This window comes from Anser anser (assembly GCF_964211835.1).
Source record: "Anser anser genome assembly, chromosome: 2".
Taxonomy (NCBI): domain Eukaryota; kingdom Metazoa; phylum Chordata; class Aves; order Anseriformes; family Anatidae; genus Anser; species Anser anser.
The window spans coordinates 107,395,992-107,409,158 of record NC_139721.1 but is presented as its reverse complement, the minus strand read 5'-3'; the positions used below and the strand labels follow the sequence as shown (position 1 = coordinate 107,409,158).

The 13,167-nt window shown below is 37.4% G+C and overlaps 1 protein-coding gene across 16 annotated transcripts in view; it reads left to right on the top strand.

The window, feature by feature from the left end:
• Positions 1–13,167, top strand: part of TNS3 (tensin 3) — a 258,468-nt gene that overhangs the window by 196,445 nt on the left and 48,856 nt on the right. For all 16 annotated transcript variants that reach the window (XM_083823142.1, XM_083823137.1, XM_083823136.1 and 13 more), the window contains 3 exons: positions 3,503–3,675; positions 3,989–4,106; positions 4,206–4,289. In XM_083823142.1, coding sequence (XP_083679268.1) covers positions 3,503–3,675; positions 3,989–4,106; positions 4,206–4,289 — 375 coding nt within the window. The remainder of the gene's footprint in view (positions 1–3,502; positions 3,676–3,988; positions 4,107–4,205; positions 4,290–13,167) is intronic.

Below are 13,167 nucleotides of genomic sequence, written 5' to 3'. Positions count from 1 at the left end.
GGTTTCTGAAGTATGGAGGTGATGGCAATGCTGAATACAAATACCAAATTAGTCTCATGGCTAGTAACTTCATCATATCGGAAGCCAGTGTTACACAGTACAGCAAAATAATAACCTTAAACCAGCTCCCAGAAATGATAAACAACACAACAGGGAACACATATAGTAAGTAATGTGCTATACAACACAATTCAGAAAACAAGCACAGCAGACTTGAGATCAAAAAAATCCACATTGTAATTAGCAGCTGTTAAACTGATCTAAGGCTTATAACAATTTTGTTTTAACACGTTCTGGTGAGATCTGTCATTTTTCTCAATGCTTTGAGCCCCACATTGGGCACCAAAAGGAGGACCGTGGTTTAACCTGGCAGGCAGCTAAGCACCGTACATGTCTAGTGGAAGGCATCCCTGCCTATGGCAGGGGGATTGGTACTAGATGATCTTTAAGGACCCTTCCAACCCAAACCATTATATTTTTCTATGATTTTACTTTACATACAATTCAGAAGGCAGTTAGATTTTTTTTAAAGACTGACTGTGTGATCTTAAAAAAAAAATATCACAGTAATTGTTCTAGGATTTTTTTTATTTGTTTTTAAACATTAAGATATATGACAATGTATGATTGTATGATTGGTTAAGTGTTATTGCGTCACTTCCTACAGTCATGAAGAAGGAGGTTTCTAATTCTTCTTGCTTGTTTCCCATGCTGCGTGCATTGGTGTTGAGGCATTTCAGCTTGGCAATCGGTCGTATTGTGTTTCTAGAACCCTTCCTGATTACATTGGGACAGTTCACAAATATTTCCCTGCTGTTACTTAGAGTGATAGTGTTCTTTCTTCACTCAGAGGTGCATCCCCTTCCCCTACCTCCATCTAGTTTAAAGCCCTCCTGATAAGCCCAGCCACCTTGCTGCCCAGAACACTCTTGCCCCACCTGGACAGCTGTGCCCCATCCAGTGTCAGCATGCCTGGTCCCTCAAAGGCACGTCCAAGGTCATAGAACCCCAAACCTTGGGCATGGCACCAGCCTCTTCACCATTCATTCACTTGACCTGTTCATCTCCTTCTTCCTGGGTCCCAGTCACTAACGGGGAGGACAGAGGAGAACACTACTTGTGCTGTTGATCCCTTCAACATCTTTCCAATGGACATAAAGGGACATTATTTGTCCCTTTTTCCAAGGGACATAAGGGACAATGCTTTGTTTTCAAAAGGAAAAAAAAGAAATTCTTTCAAGAAAACTTACACAGAACAGAAGGGTAAACTGTTTGAGTGGCCTGAAGTAATCAAATTTTTTAAAGGAGACTGCACATTTTCATGGACGAAAGGAACACACAAGTCATAATGTGATTTAGAGCTCTTTATTGAGGAGTAAACATCAAGATGATGATACATGCATTTCTTTTAAATCTGATTTCGTAATTATCTGTTGTAAGGGGTTTCCAGGTTGGTTGTAATTTATGCAGTTGGTTATGGTTTAAACTATATATATATATATATATACACACACACATATATGCTTCTGTTAGCTGTACCACTGATGCAATAATAACCATCTGACAAAACAAATGCCTGATGCAGTTCTGATGAAAACCTGTTGGAATGTTACTATTTGTTCCTTAGGGAAAACAAATATATTTGTACTTCACAAGGTGAAAGAGAGAAATGAGGCTATACAAAATGCTTTTAAAAGAATAAATATCTGCCCCGGGATATTTTTGAAGTTGTGCCAAAACTTCAAGCTAAGTTACAAGGACAAAAATGAATGATGTGATGTAGTGGGTTTATGTGGCAAGGTTTTGGTAGCAGGGGGCCACGTGGGCTGCTGCAGGGAAAGGCGACTCCATCCCAAACAGACCCAACACATGTGACTTCTAGTATGTTTTGACTCCTGACACTTTATTCACTGTAAAAGACACCTTTTAAATTAAAAATTCTAGTCATCTGTTGAAGTAAGTGAGAAAGCTCTGAAGAACTCTGACTAAATTTGCAAAACCAATAAACTAAGCTAAAGTCATTTTTGTTGACTTCTTTGCTTATTTGTCCATCTCTTAAATTCAAGCCATTTCAGGCTTGAAACAGATTGCCCAGGGAGGTGGTGGCATCACCATCCCTGGGAGTGTTTGAGGAAAGGTTGGATGTGGTACTTAGGGGCAGGGTTTAGTGGGTAATATTGGTAGTATGGGTACAGTTGGACTAGGTGATCTTGGAGGTCTTTTCCAACCTATGATTCTATGAGACTGAACAAATTAGTTTGTTTCCCTGTAACCCTGGAAATTCCAGAAGTGAATAGCAGTTTTAATTAATTCATTAATTTATTAATTCATTTTTATTGGCTTTAGTAGTAGTTACTATCACAGTGGCTTTGAATGTAGCACAGCAAGATTTTTGAAAGCGCCTATAGTTTTGTTTATTTATTTAGATTAGTTACTAATTGCTAGCAAATTCATCAGGATGTTGCATATGTATGTCAATGAAGAACCACTTAAGTATTTTGGATTTTAAGCTGAAATCCCCGTGTAAATTTTAATCTTGAATGAAAATTGTTCTCCTATGCAGATACCTATTTGTGCAATAAATATCTATAATTTTGCAATGTTATCGAAGATATAGGCACTTATACTGCCTACCAGATTCTATGCTTTGGCTTCTGTCAACTGCTTCAGATCATAAAATGAATGTATTTGGAAGCTGAAAACTTTTCTCTTTCCCTACTGTTTTAGATGAAGGGCATGCTTTTGACTCATATTGTTATGGTTTCAAGGCCTGACTAAATAAAAGGTGCTGCTAATCATGAAGCTGTATCTGGTGACAGTCTTTTAATAGTGATGCTCAAAACGAATACTGCTTTATGCCCCCTGAATAACTTGGATTGGTCTGGTTTAGCTTAATCTTTTGTACTCCTCAGAATCCAAAATGTTGCAGCTCCTGTGTATACCTAATACCTAATTTCTGTCATTAAGTGTGTGTCACAAAAAGTGTACAGTGAGCTGGATTTATAAGGTCCAAGGTCTGTGTTATAAAGACACAGCTAAAAAGCTGGTCTTTCTGGGAAAATGGAGTGCAGGAAAGCAGCTACGATTTTACTGCTGAAACCTGTGTTAGGGTTGGAGATAAAGGTTTCCCATTTGTTTGCCTGTAGCGGCCCCTGCTGACATTCTTTACCAGTGGCATCAGGCGTAAGTAACCTCTTTCAAAAATGAACATCAGCAAAACATGCAGCTAGCTTCACTCCACTGGAACCAAGTGTACTGCAGATATGTTCCAGCTTCTGACAGCAAGGCTAACTACAACACTACAGCTGGCTTTTTTTTTTGTTTGTTTGCCTTTTTTTTTCCCATCTGTGTTGTTTTATAAAGCAGTTATGAAACCGGTTATTTCATGAGCATCCTTGAACAGAATCATTGAAGACACCATAGGAGGAATTTGTTTTAATAACTCTAACTGAAAAAAAAAAAGATTGACTTATTAATTGGTTTATTTGTTTGTCATCAACAGGTTCACAAGATGATGATGCAACAGTGGGAAGGAACAGAAAATTAAGTGTTGGACAGTATGACAATGATTTCCCTGGGCAGCCATTGTATAGCAGGTGTGGATGGATGAAGTCTCCTGCTGCTGACCAGGCTGTAAATCCAGGATCACTAATTCCTTTAGGGGAGACCAAAGAGGTAAACAATGAAGAATTTTACAAGAAAGCTTTATGAAGTGAATGGTCATGAGGGAGTTCCATGTCCATGTTCAGTGCCCCAGATCAATGTAAAGTAATTTGCCAGTTGCATTGTGGCAATAAGAAGAGTTGCCTTAGAAATGCAATTCATTGTTTAAGGCTGTCCTTTTTTTGTCCTCTATATATGTTTACATGATTTTATGTTCTAAGATTTCTGTGCTGGAACAGTGGATGAGTTTATAAGAAAACTTCTGTGTTGTAAGACTAAGTGGAAAGTTTCATGCTGTAATTTTGCTTTTTTGTGCCCTTTCTAGATGGCTGTGACATGTTACCAAGATGACATAGATGGGGGAATCTTCTCCTCAGCCAAAAATGGAAGTGAATCTGTCCCATCTACACCAGCTTTTCCACTGTCACCAGAGACACCATATGGTAAGGATATGTCTGCATCTATTTATTTATTTATTAAAATAGTGCTATTAACATTTTATCTGTTACTGAAGAGGAACTGTATTTTTCCTTCTCTCCTAGTGAAAACGCCCCCATTACATCATCAACAGATTGCCTCCAGCCTAAAGGTCAGCAGCCCATCTGAGCTGTACAGAACCAGTCCTGGTAAGATCCTCATACTACTTAAATCATTTGAAACAGAACTGTGTATGAAGTCAACTAACAAAATAGTGGTTATTCTTTTATAAACAAGAGGCACACGATAAATTTAGACGTGCAAGTCAGAGAAGTAGAATTTAGCAGTAGTATTGTGATCATATCAAAAAGAAATAAACAATGAAAAATTATTCAAAAAAGACTTAATGATGTTAACTGCCAACAGGGAGTCCCATGTTCATGTTCAGTGTCCAAAATCAGTGCGGAGCAATCAGGCAGTTGCATTATGGCGATAAGGGAGAATGGAGTTCAGTGTATAAGAATTTCCTGCTCTTGTTCTTTGTATGTTTGTGTAGTCTCAATGTTCGAAGATCTCATTGCTGTTATTCGATAGTATCATAATACTCCTCTGTTAGTAGATTTGAGTTCCTTGATTTTTAGTAGGAAACCTTCTACTAAATGGTAACCTCCATGTTGCCATCTTGCTGTGCAAATGAAACTTACCATACAGCTGGGCAGTCATAGAGCTTGGAGTCATACAGCTTCAGAGTCACAGAGTCTTGAATCTTAACTTCTGTCATTAAGATATTGTTCCTTTGTCTCAGTTCAGATTACCCTTGAACAAGAAATTGTTTTGTTCTGCATTTTAACCTTTCTGCTTGTCTGCATTCCAAGTTAGTAATGAGGATGCTGTATCATCTGGTTACCAATTCTCTCTTATTGTCTTTCTGTATATTAGTGTCTTATTTCCTCCCCATTTCCTCGTAGAGAATAGCTTTCAGTGTAGTTAGTGCTTATCATACCATGACAGAATTCACTGACTAGAAGTCAGTAGTTTTGCTACTTTAGAAAAGTATTACATTATACATTTGAAAATAATAAATGTGTTTGTATGCTATATTCAAGAATTACAGTGACATCCAGTCTCTATGTATATCAAATAGCAAAATTATTGGATCTTTTATAAGTTATTTTTGCTGTAAACTGTACTGTATGTCATAAATGCATCTAATTCTTATTCTTGAAGTATTTATTGAAGTGACGGCCACTATCTTCATTGTCGCCTGACAAAACATGGCGTAAAATGGTTTTCTGTTAGCCCTAGACATCTTCATTTTCTTTCCTGGTGAAACCACTTTGTTAGGAAAAGTCAGTTCAGCGCTGTTACATAATGTGTCTCCTTTTCATTACCTATGTCTTAATGGTTCTTTCTTTCCATGAATTTGGGACATTCTGTCTATGTTAGCTAGAGGAAACAGAATTCCTTTCCAGAGCCCTGTTCTCTCTCAGAAGTGAGCAAGTTTAGCCTTCTTCAGTCTCGGTTCAGGCATGCAGTTCCTTCTTGTAAGTGCTGCTGGTACAGTGTGTTGCTCGCTGTCAGTTCAATTACCCTTTTTCTTTCTTTACATAACTGGCAAGTAATGTGGCACCTGTGGAGTTTATTCTGAATTACCTTTTGAAAGGCACCTTGTTTCTTGAGACAAATATGAGCGGTCTATAAATTGGCTAGTTTTATAATTCAGGCTCCAGATAGAACCCAGATACAACTCTTCTTGTAATACAATAGCCATTGTATATCTCATGGGAGAGTACTATACATCAGTGAAAGAACAGAAGCACTATTTGTAGGCCATTTTGAAGCTTATAAAGGCTCCCTTGTTTCATACAGGGTACAGCTAATGGAAGTTCCTTTGTATATAGAAGTAACAAGCAAGCTGCCTGCCAGAAAACTGAACTTTGTCTAACCACGCCTTACAGTTCAGAGTCTTCCTGTCTTTCACGCCTCAGGCTGGACATGAGAAGTTGCCCTTTCCTCAGCCACAGCCAGAGCATAAACAGAGCTTTGCAGAAAGTCTGCATTCACAAAAGGCACTGTTTTGCAGCAGAAGCTAGGGTTCCATAGAACAAGGGTAGATTATCTATAATTCTTTATCCATGTACTGGCAAGGAGAAGACTTGACATCCTGTTTTTCCATATTCTCCAAACAGCCTAAGTATTCTTGCATAGTTCAAGAAGTACATATGGTGGAACGATAGCACCGTTGCTTTTTTGAGGAATCTCAAAGCCTTCTAGCAAGTGTAGGGCTTTTTCATACCTGCCAGGGAGCTTAACCCAGGTACTGAACTCAAAGCTTTTACTACACATCTGAGATGCATCTTTTCTAAAAGTAGTCAAAAGGTATTGTTTTCTCCTCATGATGTCATGGAGCTATTCAAGATCAGACACTGATGTATTTCCACTGTTTTTCTAACACATACCATATTTTTATCTGACAGAGACACTTCTATTCTAAATTCTTCCCTGTTGACTAACGTAGGCTTATTCTGTTACATCACCCAGTAGAGCGTTGAGTGTTTCATAAATTTTTGTAGGGTAAAACCTCAACCTAACAGATGTCCTTTACTGCAAAAATGTATTGCTGATTGTAATTTTATATTGTTATTCCCTGCTTGTCATTTCTTACAGTCACTGAGTTGAAAAGGAAGTGAAACGTCCATAAATTATGTGATAAAAAAGCTAAAGTTTTGAAATGAAAACTTTTCCTGTATGTTAGCAGGGTTAACAGCATAAGGAATAAAAGTGTTACTGATTTGTTAGAGGGAAAAATTCAGTTTCTGATGTGCAAAAACTTTCTCCACAATATGAAAAAAATTCATACAATATTTGTTCATACCTCTCTCTCCTTGTCCTCCCCCTCACTGTTTATATAAGGTATACTGTCCAAAACAAAATGAAGAGATATGCATGGAACTTTTCCAGACATGGGTTTCTTTGTTTAGAACATGAGTGCAACCACTTCAGTGGATGCTTGACATGAACTCTGTCCTCCTGAACGCAAGGGTGCATTTTTTTTTTCTTGTTTTTGCCTTTCCTTCCTTTTTAAAAAAATAAATATATTTATATTGATGTTATTTGTAATCAATAAAAATTAGAAGTAGAGACAAGAAATTTATGATGCTTACTACAAGGCAGAGTGACAAGGTCTGTATTATGTTTTTCATTGTCCTGCAATTGACCCTGACATGCTTATGCCATGGCTTGTCTCTACTGCTTTAAAGCTTGTCTTTACTGCTATGAAGAATACAATCTACCCAAACAGAAAAAGCTGGGGAGGGCCAAGTCCATGGAAGATCGTATGTGATGAAGCAGCAGTATAACACAATATGAATGTGTTTTCTTCTGCTGAGAGATGTCTAAGCTGACAAAAAGATGTCATTCTTGTTACTGGATTTATACAATAAAGATCATTGTCAAAGATCATTGATCATTGAAAGATCATTGTATACTCCATCTTGCATTGGTTTTGGATACTGTAGTTTGATAAAATGTTCTGGAACATTAATATATTTTGGGTTGCAATCTGTGTTGTATCTGATAACAGAATCAGAAATTCTTTTGATGCTTGAACAGCAATATTTCATGCTAAAATTTTCTAAAAGCTCAGTGAGACAAGCTTCTGCAAGGGACAGGGTCTGATGTGACCTGTATTACGCTGAACATCAGGCAAATTCATGTGTTACATATGGTCAGTGAAAATACATTGACTTTGCATAAGGTACTTGCTGTAATGGTTAGTAAATTGCACCAAAATTACATGGTGAGCACTTACTTGTATGCTCTCTCTCTGCGTTCCTATGTTTGTTTACCATTTTGCAAACACAGTTATGTACTCGGGAAGATGATCAACATTTTTCTTCATAAGAAGAAGTGGTACTTCATTTTGTTCTATATATCTGTTAACTACATAAGCATTTTGTCCAACAAACAGACGTTTACAATAAACGATTACAATTTCTGATTTAAGTATTAGGTTTAAGGTTATTCTCTGTTGCCTGCATATTACTTACATATTTTCAAAAAGCCTTGTATCTGAAAATCAGACAATTATTGTAATACCATTTGGACTTCTCAGTTTGCTTTCACTTATTTTCACCTCTTAGCTTTTTCCAACGCCATCTGCTCTAAACACATGGTATATGAGATTTTTTTTTTTTCCCCCAGGTGACTTTTGGATCCCTGAGGGACCATAGGTACATTAAGTTTTTTCCCCTCCATTTTTATGTTTGGCATGAGTGTGGCCTGGCTTCTTCCCTGTAGCATACAAGCTCTGAGGATGGCTTTTGAACAATATCTTAGCAATTTTATTTTCCCCAAGCACTGTTTTTTCCCAACATGCATTGAATACTTAGATTATTTTTTGTCTTTTTATTTTTTGACTTCAACTATTTCTAGGCTAAATTTCAGTCAAAGTATTTAATGTGAATAAACCTGCATGACAGTTTTATCACTTAAAAAGCCTGAAAAATGTGATTTCTTATTACTGTCATTTATTGTATTGACATTTTTGCTTACACACTTTTTTTTCCCCTTAGAAGATAAATGAAGAACAAGTTAATGAAATCCCTAAGAAAGTGAAGGAAACTTTCTTTCAGATGTTTTTAATTGTTGGAGCCAAGCTGAGTTTTCATTTATATGTATTTTACTCACCAAACTCAGAAAGATTAATCATATAAATGACAGAAAAGTTTATATTGCATTAATGAAAAAAATTGTATAAATGATGCCAAGAAGAGTGTTTTTTCTGAGCATTCAGGTTCCTGTCTGTATAGAATGCAGCGAATAGATATAGCTCCTAGTTTCCTATAATAGGATGCCTAAGATGATGATTTTATTCTGTACTTATGTAGAACATTCTACACTTATTGTAGGTCACAGCAAAAGATTATCCAATGGTAAGCAAATTATGTTTTGTTCTGCAAAATAATATTTAAAGTATTTTAAAGGTAGTTTGAGATTACACATCAGTTTTGGCTTTCTCTTTTTCAGTGTTGTCATTTTGCTACTCTTATATTTGGTCAAAAGAGAGTGTATTATTAATACCTTTCATTCCGTGGTTTTCAAGGGTGCCTGTTAGTTGTAAGTTTCTGTAAACTGATTTCACTCCCAGCTGGGAGATGACCCACTCAGAGAGTTAATAAAACCGCCTACTCAGTGGGGTATGCATAAACTGTCCTTCTACATGAAAGCTGAGAACCACATAACTAAGATAGACCTCATTCTGTGCTCTTACTATAAGAAATTGTAAAGTATAGTGTTAATGAAAAAGTTCCTGCTGTACCTAGATATTTTTTTAACCATTTATTTCTATGCCTGAGGGACAGCCTAGTAATTTGAAAACTCTGCCTGCCTGTATTCAATCGCCACAAATATTTTGGCAATGAATTTGTAATGAAGAATGTTTGAAAAAGAAAGCAAAGTGTAGGAAAACATTACAAAACAAAACAGAGAATGTTAAATATGTTCAAAATATGTCCTTCTGTATACGATATTTATTCTGGCAATATCATTCTAGTTTGTATTTGCTCTGTCAAGGAGAAAATAACCAATGTTATTTGGAACATTGCTATGCACCAGAGGCAGCATACCACACAGTTTCATTAAAAGGTTTGCAAATGGCTGCGTGTCAAAGAACTGTTTTCAGAAGCCATTTAGGAAAACTTGGAAATTCTGGAAATTTCAGGTTGAGTTAATCTTGAGAATAAAAGCAGGTCAGAAAAGGCCCATGGCTAGTTAGAAAAGAATACCAAAATAGCAGCCTGTTAGCACTGTGATGGTCACAGCTCTGTCACCTTAGAATCTGCCCAGTGCTGAAGGCTGTAAACTCAGTGGACAACAAAATCGCAACCAGCAAAGTAAATATTGACTTGAATGCAGTGATAGTTTTGTTGCTGGATTTATGTATGATCACTAAGGTCTTGACAGCTCTGTAGTCATGCTCTTAAAGCCACTGGCATGAATAGGATAGAGGATAAAGGGCTGACTATTAAAGTACTTAAAGTCTGTAGCGGTGAAGCTTGTATAAAAACACTCCTTCAGTCTGTAATTGTCAGCTAACTTTCTACAGTTGCATGAAACCCCGTCTGCTGTGTTTATAACCTAACCTTACGTGACCAAATGAACAAGATTCTTTCAAAGCTACTGTTCCCCATCTATTATGTGGCAAATCCAGGCTTGCGGCCTGGTGCTTTGAATTCCATTCAGCAGCAGTATATCTGAAAGTTTAGTCGTGAAGTGTTTAGCCAACATCTTCGTAGCTCTAGACCAAAGGCATTTTCTCTTGACATAGAGCAGTAGCATTATTTGGCATTTCTTTCTTTATTTAAGATTTTATATTTGCTGTCCAGCATAACTGACTGTTCTTGGATTATACATCTGTGAGCTTAAAAGATTATGGCATTTCCAAAGATTCTGAACAGTTTTTCTTTTAATTTTCACTTGTATCTATGAGGGATGATCACTTCTAAAATTCAGATGATAGGATAAACAGAGTAATTCTGAAGTTTTAAATGTCAAAGAAATGTTTATGTAATCAAATTATTGTGCAGAAAAAAAAAAGTGTTTATACAAGCCTCTACAGTATTGTAGCTTCTGATCAGAGTCTCAAAGCAGATGCACCTCTTCAACTAAACTTGGAATACACTGGTGGGTTTGGGGGTTGTTGTTTTTTCTGTTCTCTAATAACCAGTGAATCATTGATTACTTGACAAAAGAAAGGCAAAAGGACTTGACAAAAGGACTGAGTTTTTTTTTTTTTGTTTTAATCAAATAACTGCATACATACCTATTCTTGAAAGTGTATTTGAATAATATCTTACACATATGTAAGATAAAAAAGGAAGAAGAACCTTAAAAACACTGATTTATGCTTGATGTGAATATGTAAAAGATAAGCTATAGGCAGAAATTTATCATCAGTTTAATAAAAATAGAAGATTGGATGAGAAAGCAGTCCGGCTGATATGGATTGTTATTACATATGCCTGTTGATGCTAGTTAGCAATGCACATGGTAGCATACATTTTTATGAAATGTTACTAGTCTTTTTGTTTGGAAAAGCTTAAGTTAACAAACATCCATAGGAACAACTGGTTCCCTTGCTGTGGTTACATGAAGCAAACTTCAGAGTGAGACCTCTTACTATGATGTTGCAGTTGATGACTGTGATGTGCCAGAGTAATCCATGTAGTTTGAGGGAAGGCTACAGAAGAAAGCCCTAAAAAACGAAGTACAGCTGTGAGCACACCTCTTCAGAGCAACTGAAGTCTTTAAATGATCCCATATTTAGGTACCTGTGAAGGTCTGGTCTGCTGCACTCACAAATCCAAGGTGTTTTGTAATTTTGGAATTACAGAACTGCGAGTATTATGTGAGGAAGTAGACAAAATACACGTTCAGTCCCACTTAGTGCCCAAAGGCCATATTTATTTATTTATTGTTTGTTTGTTTATTTATTTATTTATTAAGATTCTGTTCTCCTGCTTTTATTTTCTTTGTGTTTCTTCCCTCTCATACAAGAGGAAAAAGTACATTATTCTGTATTTTTCTACACCTGAGTTAAGCAAGTTCATAAAAGTTTAAAAAAAAATCATAAAGCCATTCATATTCAGGCACATAGCACCAAATCTGAAACGCACAGTGACTTGTGATTGACTCCCAGATTTCTTTCAGTTGTGAGAGTACTGGGTAAATGTATACCCTTCCTTTACAGATCATGGGGTTTGCTGAGTCTGTGACTGAGGGCTATTGCATAGCAACCCTCCTTCAGGGTTGTCTGCTGGAGAAAGGTACATTGCTGGGCAGATATCGTCATGGGTGTCTACTACTGACTGCCCACCCAGGACCATGGTACAGATGAGCTGTTCTGTAGCCAGTTAGGGGAAATCTTGGGATTGGTTACCCCTGTCCTTATGGAAGACTTCAGCTTCCCAGACTGGGAATATCATACTGCCATGACAAGCAAGTCTGGGAAATTCCTAAAGGGCGTTGAAGATAGCTTCCGGTCAAAAGTACTTAGTGAGCTAAGTAGGAGAGGAGTAATGGTTTTAAACTAAAAAATGGTAGATTTAGATCAGATATTCTGAAGAAATTCTTTGCTCAGATGGTGGTAGGGCACTGGAACAGGTTACCCAGAGAAGCTGTGGATGCCCCACCCCTGAAAGTATTTAAGGCCAGGTTGGATGGGGCTTTGAGCCACGTGTCTAGTGTAAGGTGTCCCTGCCCATGGCAGGGAGGTTGGAATTGATGATCTTTAAGGTCCTTTCCAACCCAAACCATTCTATGGTTCTATAAAATAGTTGCATTCAAAATTGATGGTGTAAGAAGAAAAAAGTTAGCAGAGTTGCCACCCTGGACTTTAAGAGAGCAAACTTTAAACTATTCAGAAAGCTAGTTAGTGGTGTCCTCTGGGAATTGGTTCTAGAGGATTTAGGGTTCCATGAGAGCTGGTCGTTTTTCAAGAACCACTTTTTAAAAGCTCAGGAGAAGGCAGTCCCATTGTGTGATAAGTCAAGCAAGCAGAACAGAAGTCCAGCCTAGCTGAACGGGGAACTCCTCCTCAAGTAAGGGTAGAAGAAGAAAGTTTATGTCTTCTGGAAGCAACACCAGGCTTCACAGGGAGAGTACAGAGCTGCAGTTTGCATCTGCAGGGAGAAAATGAAAAAAGCTAAAGCTCAGCTTGAGTTGACACTGGCTGTTGTGGTGTCGGACAACAAAAAAATCTTTTCCAAGTGTGTCAACAACAAGAGGAGGTCCAAGGAAAACATTGCACAAATACTTGGAGCAGATGGTTACCTAACAAGTAGGGATGAGGGAAAGATGGAGGTATTTGCCTATTTTCACCTCAGTTTTTCATATTAATTATAGATCTTTAGTTGCTTTGTCCTCTTGAGTTGGAGGGTCATGGCTGGGGGAGCAGTGACTTTCCATTTGTGGTCACCTAACTTCTTAGGGAACAGTTGTATCAGCTGAACATTAATTAAGTCCATGGGGCCTGGCAGGATTTACCCCATAGTACTGAGGAAGTTAGTGAGCGTTATATCTATACCC